The sequence below is a fragment of the Podarcis filfolensis genome (assembly GCF_964270895.1).
Source record: "Podarcis filfolensis genome assembly, chromosome: 9".
Lineage (NCBI taxonomy): Eukaryota > Metazoa > Chordata > Lepidosauria > Squamata > Lacertidae > Podarcis > Podarcis filfolensis.
The window spans coordinates 36,724,157-36,735,436 of NC_139610.1; the positions used below are offsets into that span (position 1 = coordinate 36,724,157).

The 11,280-nt window shown below is 42.9% G+C and overlaps 1 protein-coding gene across 1 annotated transcript in view; it reads right to left on the reverse strand.

Moving 5' to 3' along the window:
* Positions 1–4,568, reverse strand: part of RXFP1 (relaxin family peptide receptor 1) — a 30,188-nt gene extending 25,620 nt beyond the window's left edge. The window contains exon 1 of the mRNA XM_083572109.1: positions 4,307–4,568. Coding sequence (XP_083428235.1) covers positions 4,307–4,352 — 46 coding nt within the window. The 5' untranslated portion in view covers positions 4,353–4,568. The remainder of the gene's footprint in view (positions 1–4,306) is intronic.
* Between the last annotated feature and the right edge of the window lie 6,712 nt (positions 4,569–11,280).

The following is an 11,280-nucleotide window of genomic DNA, read 5'->3' on the forward strand; positions in this document are numbered from 1 at the left end:
AACAAAAAGTGTTCATTCAGCTAGCTATGTTCAAACTATACACTTTTAGAGGAATACTCTTATAACAGCTTGTGTCCTTCCTATATTTGGGTGGTCATTTGTGTTTATTCACATATTTAGTATTCACTGTTTTTGATTCATTCCAGAGATACAGTTCTGGGTGAAAGCACAGAAATGAGACTTTGACTCCTGAAATAAAGATCTGGAACATAACTCTTGCGTTTTCACAATCAGTCGGGAATGGCTTTGCTCCTTCCCTTTTGGCACACTTTTAAACAAAATGTTGCTCATAAACAGAACTGGAAAACATTAGCATAGCATCTTTTATACAATGTTTTGTTGCATCACAAGGCATTCCAGGCAGGGCACCATACTCTCCACAGCTTCCCATTGTTTGCACTGCACTTCCTGGTGAGGCCTAGTAAACTAAGCAGTAACTGACACCTGATTTTTAAAGAGAAATTTCTCCACCTCCTCTACAGAAGCAGCAGAAAACTGGCTCCTGTTTTGTAGAGAATTTTGAGAAACAGGGGAGAGAATTCATCCCAGCCTTATTAAAAATGCCTTTCCTGAGGAAATAGAGCCCTTGCCGTGTATTTCCGTACGCAAAAGTGACGTTTTCTTTTCCCTCTTCTAATGTCACTTTAGATACAGACTTTTTGTTCAGCCACCAGCTTTATATGTGACATTGATCATGCTGGCACTTCATTTATAATAACAATGACATTTCTGGAGCTTTAGGACCTAAAGCAAGATTTTCTAAAGTTAAAATATGCTAGGTGAGTCATCTAAGACAATACAGTGCTGGAAATTGTCAAAGGATAAGACAGAGAATATGGAAATCAAACTGCCACAGAAAAGAGTGCAAACAGGTTTTGGACCTCATACCCCAAGATCACTTCTCCAAAAAGGTTAAAAATATAAAGGTAAAGGGACCCCTGACCATTAGGTCCAGTCGTGACCAACTCTGGGGTTGCGGTGCTCATCTCACTTTATTGGCCGATGGAGCCGGCGTTTGTCCGCAGACAGCTTCCGGGTCATGTGGCCAGCATGACTAAGCCGCTTCTGGCGAACCAGAGCAGCGCACGGAAATGCCGTTTACCTTCCCGCCGGAGCGGTACCTATTTGTCTACTTGCACTTTGACGTGCTTTCGAACTGCTAGGTTGACAGGAGCAGGGACCGAACAACGGGCGCTCACCCCGTCGCGGGGATTCGAACTGCCGACCTTCTGATCGGCAAGTCCTAGGCTCTGTGGTTTAACCCACAGCGCCGAACCCTCAACAATCTGTGATCATCTGATGTTCATTGGGCTGTCTTTAGATAACTTAGAATATCCTCTTATAAAAAAATGTTCAGTGTTAGCTGCAAACCTTTGCATGTGAATCGCTTTGATACTGGAGTCACAATGCTGTAGTGGTTGGACTAGGACCTGGGAGACCAGGGTTCGAATCCCCACACAGCCATGAAATCCACTGGGTAACCTTGGACCAGTCACTGCCTCTTAGTCTAGCCTACCTCATAGGGTTGGGGGGGGGATGGTAAGAGGAAGAAGTATGATAGAAATGTAACTAACTAACTAACTAACTAATTAACTAATGAAAGGTGTATACATGGAAAGACCAAGAGGAAAATTGAAACAGTGCAATTAAAAAGAATTGCAGTTTGGAAACATTGAACAGAGACTTTGGAATGCCACTCCTAGGGAAGTTAGACTGGCTTCCTTCTTGTTGATCTTCAGCTGGCAGGTGACAACCTTTTTATTCCAGCAGGCTTTTAAGAACTGAAAGGAAAGGGCTACTACTGTGATGCTTTGTTGTTGTTATCTGTATTTTTAACATATTTTATATTGGTTTAAATCTATTAGTGTTGACTTCCTCTTTAATGACTATCTTTTCTATGTTTTTAGCTTTCTCTCTTTTATCTGTAAGCAGCCTTGAGTCCCAGTATGGGGAGAAGGCAAGATATAAATCAATATAATTAAATGATAATAATAATAGTCTGACATGAATCAGGAATAACTTATTTTGAAGGGAAGGATAAAACTTTTATTTCCCTCCGCCCCCCAGCTTTATTGCATAATATTAGAGGGCATTCTCTAATATCTTAGTCATTGTGGATATGTATGAAGAGAAGCAAGAGACTCAAATTCCACAGCAAATAGCTGCCTAACTGCTTGCTTTTCTAATAAACAACCTAAGTCCTTCTTCTTCTTACAGTTTGATGTTAGTTCCCCTTCTTCCCATATTGCTGTTTGCACTCTAACAACGTTTTCTGTGCAACAGAGCATGCAACTCAAGGACAACAGTGTGCTCATTAATACATGCTGCTCACAGACTATGGAAGCTGGTGTGTTAGCAGCATGATTAGGATTATGGATGAATGCCTTAGATTGGACCAATGCCCCATTGTGCATTTTCACCTACCCAAAAGGTGCACTACTGTTATCCATAACATCATCGCTTAAGCAACACTCTGGTGTGCAAAATGCTCTGCCAACTTTATCTCCTCCATCTACAATTACTTGGCCTAAGGTATATGGCCATAGCAGGCACAGTGCCTGCCATCACCGCCCTATCCTTTCCAATTTTTTGCTGCCTGAGGCAAAGGACAACATTGCACTTCATATTACATGTATAGAAGCTGCCGGGACTGGCTGAATAATCTTAATTCAACACTGGCACTAAGACCGCATCTTCCACCATGCCCGAGGACAGCAGGCTAGTTTAAGGGGTGCCTGACAGGCTGTATGATACACCCAGCTCAGCAGAACTAGAGAGCTTGGCCAAAGATCCTGTAGCCCACAGCATTTGACACCTGAGGCAACTGAAGGGAGAGGAAGGCTGCAGCCTCACTGCCACAGGGGAGCCTAATATTGTTTAGATGTCTGTGGAGAAGCTTTGGATTGGCTCCAGAGGTTCTCTTCTTCACCAGAGGAAGCCTTTCTATAATGGAAGAAGCACCTTGTGCCTTTGGATCCAACCCATGTCTCTAAGCAGCTAAATGGACAGCATAGGTCACTTGAATATTTTCAAAGGACCTACAGGCATATGATTAAAGAGACAACTCAGTTGATTAAAATGTTCTTTCTAAGTTGCTTTTGCATTATTGTTGCTTTGTTGTTGTTTAGTCATTTAATCATGTCTGACTCTTCGTGACCCCATGGACCAGAGCACACCAGGCACTCCTGTCTTCCACTGCCTCCCACAGTTTGGTCAAACTCATGTTAGTAGCTTCAAGAACACTGTCCAACCATCTCATCTTCTGTTGTCCCCTTCTCCTTGTGCCCTCCATCTTTCCCAACATCAGGGTCTTTTTCAGGGAGTCTTCTCTTCTCATGAGGTGGCCAAAGTATTGGAGCCTGAGCTTCAGGATCTGTCCTTCCAGTGAGCACTTTGCATTATACAGAACCTTAATGGTGTTTAAGAAAGGTATTCTCCCTCCCCATAAATATGTATTTCAACTATAGCTATATCTATCGATCTATCAGTCTATCTATCTAAAGTTTAAGAAAAGTGAAATAAAATATATTGGTCCAAAACAAGCCGGAATATTAAAAAAATTTATATATACCATCTCAGCCACAGGCATTCACAGTTACATTTACCAGTTATTTGCTATGCCAAATATAAGCCAGAGCTAATATTATCATGCAGCACAACCATCCCACAACTAGACATTCCTTAGAGGACCTGCAAGGCACCCTCCCTGCTAGCATATCTTAAGTCAACAAAGCCACACAGAAGTGATTGATGATCAAAACTTTGCCAGTTTTCTCCATTTGCTATTACTTCTCATGGCAGGAATAAAAATCCTGTGGTAAGCGTCAACCAAGTGGACATGCATACTACTCTGAAACAGAATGTTAGAACAACTAAAAACTTCTAAAAAGCAAAGAGTCAAATACAAAATCAGCCACAGCTACCATGGTATAATTCTTAGCAGCAGCACCGAATTCTGAATGCAGCTCTGCAGCCAGTCTGAAGCTGTATTTGAGATCAGTGCTGGGATTCTAGAATTCAGAGCTGAGATACACTTACAGATCATTAAAAAGACGGTGTGTATTGGCATGCTGGTGTGCTAGCAGCTGCTGAACAAACCTAACGTTTGCATTTCTAATACATCTGAAATGTTGGTCTCTCAAAATTCCAGATATCCATCAGAGAATTGTGGCAATCTTTGTGCAGGGTTTCCTTTCTTTTTTTTTTTTTTTAAAAAAAGAAAACCATAATGACTAATTAACAAAACATCAGTTGCTGGAGTTTCCTACCTATCAGTGTTAACATAGAAAATAGTAAGTGTACTCACCATTCACTTCAATAGCTAAGAATAAGAAGAAGCAACTAAATGGCATCTCTGTCTTGCTTCAGAGAAATAAAGAGCTAGTGTTGTCCCACAGATTTCATACAAAACCTCAGCAGTTTCTATTTCTGGTTAGAAGAAGCTTCCTTTCCATTCCATTCCTTGCTTTCTGTCTCTAATTCTCCTTTGCAACCTCTCTCTCTCTCTGTCTGAGCAGAGCCATCCAACTCAGAAAAAAGAGGGGTGTGTGGGGGAAGTTTCAAAGAACAGACTGTCTCTCCTTCTTTACTCCAGGTTCCCGTTTCTGTGTCTGTTGGGAAACATGTGCTTTGATCAAAGCTATTATGACCAAAATAGTCATTTTATCAATACAGCTAAAATTGATTCATTTTAAATTACTGACTGGGAAGTGATTAGACAAGCATAATCTCATTTAAGTACTGTAGGTCTTTTCTAACCAAAAACATGAGCTAACTTTCATAGGAGAGAGTTTTTCTCCTCTTTTCCTCAAAAAAAGAAAACTCACAACAAACAACTTCATAATAGGAAAATGTTCATCTGGCTATAGAAATGTGCAATCGTGAATTCATTTCCTATAACAGAGCAGTGATTCATATGTGGACAGGACAGGAAAAAAGAAACACATTTTATCCAGAAATATTAGGATTTTAAAATATATATAAAGTAACTTGTTATTTGAACTACCATGGGGCATTAACATGTAATTAATATTGATTGTTAAAATATCTCAGCCCCCTGAGTTTCTATGAGTTCCAACATAGCACGGTAATCGCTACCATTTATTTAATGTTCAATATTTTATCAATATTAGTAGTGCTATGAGTTTGTGGGTTTCAAACACCTATAATCAGTGGTGAAGCCGCATACTCCACTACTGGGGGCAGAGAGCAGGCGTGGGCGTGGGTGGCACCCCTCTGGGGGCGTGATGCGTGCCCTGGGGGGGCATGGCATGCTGCCTCTGGGGGCATGGTGCGCGTTCTGGGGGCATGGTGCGCCACCTGTGGGGGCGTGGTGCCCGGTGCGTGGGGGGGGGGTGCGTGGTGCATGTCAGGGAGGCCGCTGCAATGGCACCCTACCGGAATAGTGGTGCTGGGGGCGGTCTGCTCCCTCCACACCCCCTTTCCTCCACCAGTGCCTATAATCCCCAGACCTAGTAAGTGTTAGAATTTAATCAGTGCTTGGAGTATTAAACTGGGTGCCAGACACTGAACCCCTGGATTCAGCAAGTGTTAACATATAAGCCAGGCCAGTTCCCCAATGAGGTAATCACCTGGGAGATGAGCCATTAAAGAATATGATAGGCTATTAAGAAAGCCAATGAGAGGGAGCTCTGTGTCAGATGGCAAGTTGGTAGGGCCCTTCCTTCAGCTCTGAGATAGTTAGAAGATGTAAAAAGCCAGAGTTTTAGAGTTGAAAGTATGTGGGATGTTACCCAGGCGGGAAAAGGTTGCAGGCTAGAAAAGGCAGAGAGAGAGCATGCTTGAATCCAAGGCTGCAGCTATGGGAAAACAAGACCCTTTGAGGGTGTTAATGCTGTGAACCCCTCCATTGTAGGCTCAAGTTGTATATGCTGTTGTTGTTGTTTAGTCGTTTAGTCATGTCCGACTCTTCGTGACCCCGTGGACCAGAGCACACCAGGCACTCCTGTCTTCCACTGCCTCCCACAGTTTGGTCAAACTCATGTTAGTAGCTTCAAGAACACTGTCCAACCATCTCATCTTCTGTTGTCCCCTTCTCCTTGTGCCCTCCATCTTTCCCAACATCAGGGTCTTTTTCAGGGAGTCTTCTCTTCTCATGAGGTGGCCAAAGTATTGGAGCCTGAGCTTCAGGATCTGTCCTTCCAGTGAGCACTTTGCATTATACAGAACCTTAATGGTGTTTAAGAAAGGTATTCTCCCTCCCCATAAATATGTATTTCAACTATAGCTATATCTATCGATCTATCAGTCTATCTATCTAAAGTTTAAGAAAAGTGAAATAAAATATATTGGTCCAAAACAAGCCGGAATATTAAAAAAATTTATATATACCATCTCAGCCACAGGCATTCACAGTTACATTTACCAGTTATTTGCTATGCCAAATATAAGCCAGAGCTAATATTATCATGCAGCACAACCATCCCACAACTAGACATTCCTTAGAGGACCTGCAAGGCACCCTCCCTGCTAGCATATCTTAAGTCAACAAAGCCACACAGAAGTGATTGATGATCAAAACTTTGCCAGTTTTCTCCATTTGCTATTACTTCTCATGGCAGGAATAAAAATCCTGTGGTAAGCGTCAACCAAGTGGACATGCATACTACTCTGAAACAGAATGTTAGAACAACTAAAAACTTCTAAAAAGCAAAGAGTCAAATACAAAATCAGCCACAGCTACCATGGTATAATTCTTAGCAGCAGCACCGAATTCTGAATGCAGCTCTGCAGCCAGTCTGAAGCTGTATTTGAGATCAGTGCTGGGATTCTAGAATTCAGAGCTGAGATACACTTACAGATCATTAAAAAGACGGTGTGTATTGGCATGCTGGTGTGCTAGCAGCTGCTGAACAAACCTAACGTTTGCATTTCTAATACATCTGAAATGTTGGTCTCTCAAAATTCCAGATATCCATCAGAGAATTGTGGCAATCTTTGTGCAGGGTTTCCTTTCTTTTTTTTTTTTTTTAAAAAAAGAAAACCATAATGACTAATTAACAAAACATCAGTTGCTGGAGTTTCCTACCTATCAGTGTTAACATAGAAAATAGTAAGTGTACTCACCATTCACTTCAATAGCTAAGAATAAGAAGAAGCAACTAAATGGCATCTCTGTCTTGCTTCAGAGAAATAAAGAGCTAGTGTTGTCCCACAGATTTCATACAAAACCTCAGCAGTTTCTATTTCTGGTTAGAAGAAGCTTCCTTTCCATTCCATTCCTTGCTTTCTGTCTCTAATTCTCCTTTGCAACCTCTCTCTCTCTCTGTCTGAGCAGAGCCATCCAACTCAGAAAAAAGAGGGGTGTGTGGGGGAAGTTTCAAAGAACAGACTGTCTCTCCTTCTTTACTCCAGGTTCCCGTTTCTGTGTCTGTTGGGAAACATGTGCTTTGATCAAAGCTATTATGACCAAAATAGTCATTTTATCAATACAGCTAAAATTGATTCATTTTAAATTACTGACTGGGAAGTGATTAGACAAGCATAATCTCATTTAAGTACTGTAGGTCTTTTCTAACCAAAAACATGAGCTAACTTTCATAGGAGAGAGTTTTTCTCCTCTTTTCCTCAAAAAAAGAAAACTCACAACAAACAACTTCATAATAGGAAAATGTTCATCTGGCTATAGAAATGTGCAATCGTGAATTCATTTCCTATAACAGAGCAGTGATTCATATGTGGACAGGACAGGAAAAAAGAAACACATTTTATCCAGAAATATTAGGATTTTAAAATATATATAAAGTAACTTGTTATTTGAACTACCATGGGGCATTAACATGTAATTAATATTGATTGTTAAAATATCTCAGCCCCCTGAGTTTCTATGAGTTCCAACATAGCACGGTAATCGCTACCATTTATTTAATGTTCAATATTTTATCAATATTAGTAGTGCTATGAGTTTGTGGGTTTCAAACACCTATAATCAGTGGTGAAGCCGCATACTCCACTACTGGGGGCAGAGAGCAGGCGTGGGCGTGGGTGGCACCCCTCTGGGGGCGTGATGCGTGCCCTGGGGGGGCATGGCATGCTGCCTCTGGGGGCATGGTGCGCGTTCTGGGGGCATGGTGCGCCACCTGTGGGGGCGTGGTGCCCGGTGCGTGGGGGGGGGGTGCGTGGTGCATGTCAGGGAGGCCGCTGCAATGGCACCCTACCGGAATAGTGGTGCTGGGGGCGGTCTGCTCCCTCCACACCCCCTTTCCTCCACCAGTGCCTATAATCCCCAGACCTAGTAAGTGTTAGAATTTAATCAGTGCTTGGAGTATTAAACTGGGTGCCAGACACTGAACCCCTGGATTCAGCAAGTGTTAACATATAAGCCAGGCCAGTTCCCCAATGAGGTAATCACCTGGGAGATGAGCCATTAAAGAATATGATAGGCTATTAAGAAAGCCAATGAGAGGGAGCTCTGTGTCAGATGGCAAGTTGGTAGGGCCCTTCCTTCAGCTCTGAGATAGTTAGAAGATGTAAAAAGCCAGAGTTTTAGAGTTGAAAGTATGTGGGATGTTACCCAGGCGGGAAAAGGTTGCAGGCTAGAAAAGGCAGAGAGAGAGCATGCTTGAATCCAAGGCTGCAGCTATGGGAAAACAAGACCCTTTGAGGGTGTTAATGCTGTGAACCCCTCCATTGTAGGCTCAAGTTGTATATGCTGTTGTTGTTGTTTAGTCGTTTAGTCATGTCCGACTCTTCGTGACCCCGTGGACCAGAGCACGCCAGGCACTTCTGTCTTCCACTGCCTCCCGCAGTTTAGTCAAACGCATGCTGGTAGCTTCGAGAACACTGTCCAACCATCTCGTCCTCTGTCGTCCCCTTCTCCTTGTGCCCTCCATCTTTCCCAACATCAGGGTCTTTTCCAGGGAGTCTTCTCTTCTCATGAGGTGGCCAAAGTATTGGAGTTGTATATATATGTAACTAAACCATATATAATAAAGATAGCACAGTCTTCACTGCGCCTCATTCCTGAAACTTAGGTAAGCACACATGGAACACCTAGAATCTCACACCACTCAGAGATTGGGGGTGCATACAACAGTATTCTTGCTTGAGGGCCCATGTGGTGCACTGAAGTTTTTGATATGAGAAGTTTTTGATATGAGAAACAATAGGTTGGAATTTCTCCTCCACCTCAAAGGTCACTGAAGAGGCTTGAGAGCATTATGTTCACCCTAATCTTTCCCTGTTATGCTGCTCTGAAGACAAATAAGAATTACAAGAACTGTACACTGAAAAGTGCCAGAGTAATTAATTGAATAGATATATGTGGTTGCTTACGTGGAAGTGAACTCACTGTGCTGAACACCCTCCTAATGCTATAGCTTATAGGCTTGCCCTAAAATATATTAGATGTGAGCTGGAGTTCATGGGTGCATTTTGTTCCTCTCTCTTAGCTCATTGGTTGCAAAAACGAACAGGAATGGCTATAGTTGTTGCACCAGTCCCAGCAGGTAAAAGATGCTTCTAGCCACTGGGCCTCTGGTGACAGAAAAAGTTCCAGAAGCACCCGCAGACCTGCTCCTTCAGTGGGAGTGCAGGTCAGGAGCTCAGGCAGGAAAGCAGGACAGGGTTCAAGCAAGGCCTAGCAACCAACAATGTTGCTCCCACAACTTGGGACTGGGGCTGGCTGGCTTTTATCTGCACCGAAGCATAGGGCGGCCCCGATCCTCTGGTGACTTGCCTCTCCTGGCCTGGAGGCAAGCACTCCTCCTGCGGGAACTTAGTTCCCTCCGCCTCTCTGCCCTGAACCTCTGCGCCTCAGGAGAGGCTGGAGGGTTACCGGACCCAGAGGCAACCTCAGCTTCCCCTGACAGGGCTGAGAGTGGAGCACCTGCAGGCAATGGGTCCTCCATCACCTCAGGAGCCAGAGCAGACGCAGCTGATGCCTGCACCTGAGGATCCAGCACAGGTGAGGACCCTTCAGGCTCATGCCCCAGCCCCGACTCAGCTGGCTCTGGAGGCGGGGAATCCTGTGCAGGCTGGGATCACTCAGGTTCAGCATCCGAGTCCAAATCCCAGGCCATCACAGGCTTCATTTGGATATTAAATAACACTGGGGATAGACTAGTGTCCTGAGGCAACCTGTAGCATAACCCAAAAACATGCTCATGTGGGTGTTTTGCCCAACATCTGGCTTGAAAAATAGTTCTGGGCACCTGTTACTTGTTTGCTAATTTGTGACATTTGGGATCTTTAGGTATTATACTACAATGACTTTTGCATTTTATCTAAGGGCTACCTATAACCGTTGGAACTTTCAGTTCCTGTGAACCTGCAAAGGAAAAAAAGAAAAGAAAAGGACTAAAGGCCAATACCCAAATATTTGCATTTGTATTTGAGGTTAAAATTGCCCCAACCTTAATTTGAGCTCTAATATAGCTAAAAAGAAATGCCTGTTACCATTACACAAAACAAACAACTGCCAATCAGCCTCACAATACAGTGGATAATATTTGCACTCTGAGGAAAAAATGTTTTTTACTATATCTGCAGTTGAACCACTTTGCCATATTTGAACAAGAAGGAATTCAGCCTAGCTGTGAGGGCAGCATTGAAATGTTTGACAAATACTTCACAATCCAGATATAAATATTTTAAGTTTTGTAGCAAGACTGCTATTTATACAGGAATATAGTTGGTTCGTGTTTACTTAGGGCATTGGGACGTCTTAGAAAAAGCGCTGTGGATTTAAATTAAATGCAGAGTATAAAAATATATATATACAAATTTTAGACATATCTGATGATTGCCACCTTGTGCGTGTCCGTTAAGGCACTTATAATCCTAGAATTATAGAGTTGGAAGGGACATGAGGGTCATCTAGTCCAACCCCCTGCAATGCAGGAATCTCAACTAAGCATCCATGACAGATGGCTGTCCAACATCTGCTTAAAAACCTCCACAACCTCCTGAAGGAGTCTGTTCTACTGTCAAACAGCTCTTACTGTCAGAAAGTTATTCCTGATGTTTAGTCGGAATCTCCTTTCTTGTAACGCGAATCCATTGGTTTGGATCCTACTCCCCAGAGCAGGAGAAAACAAGCTTGCGACAGCCCTTTAGATATTTGAAGGTGAATATGATATTGCCAGTTACCTTGTCCAACCCACATTTTACCAGCTTCCTCGCAAGAACATCATGAGGAACTCTGTCAAAACCCTTACTGTAATCAAGATATACACATCTACAGCATTCCCCTGATCCACCAAACTTGTAACTACATCAAAAAAAGAAATGAGATTCGTCTAGCATGACTTATTTTTGAGG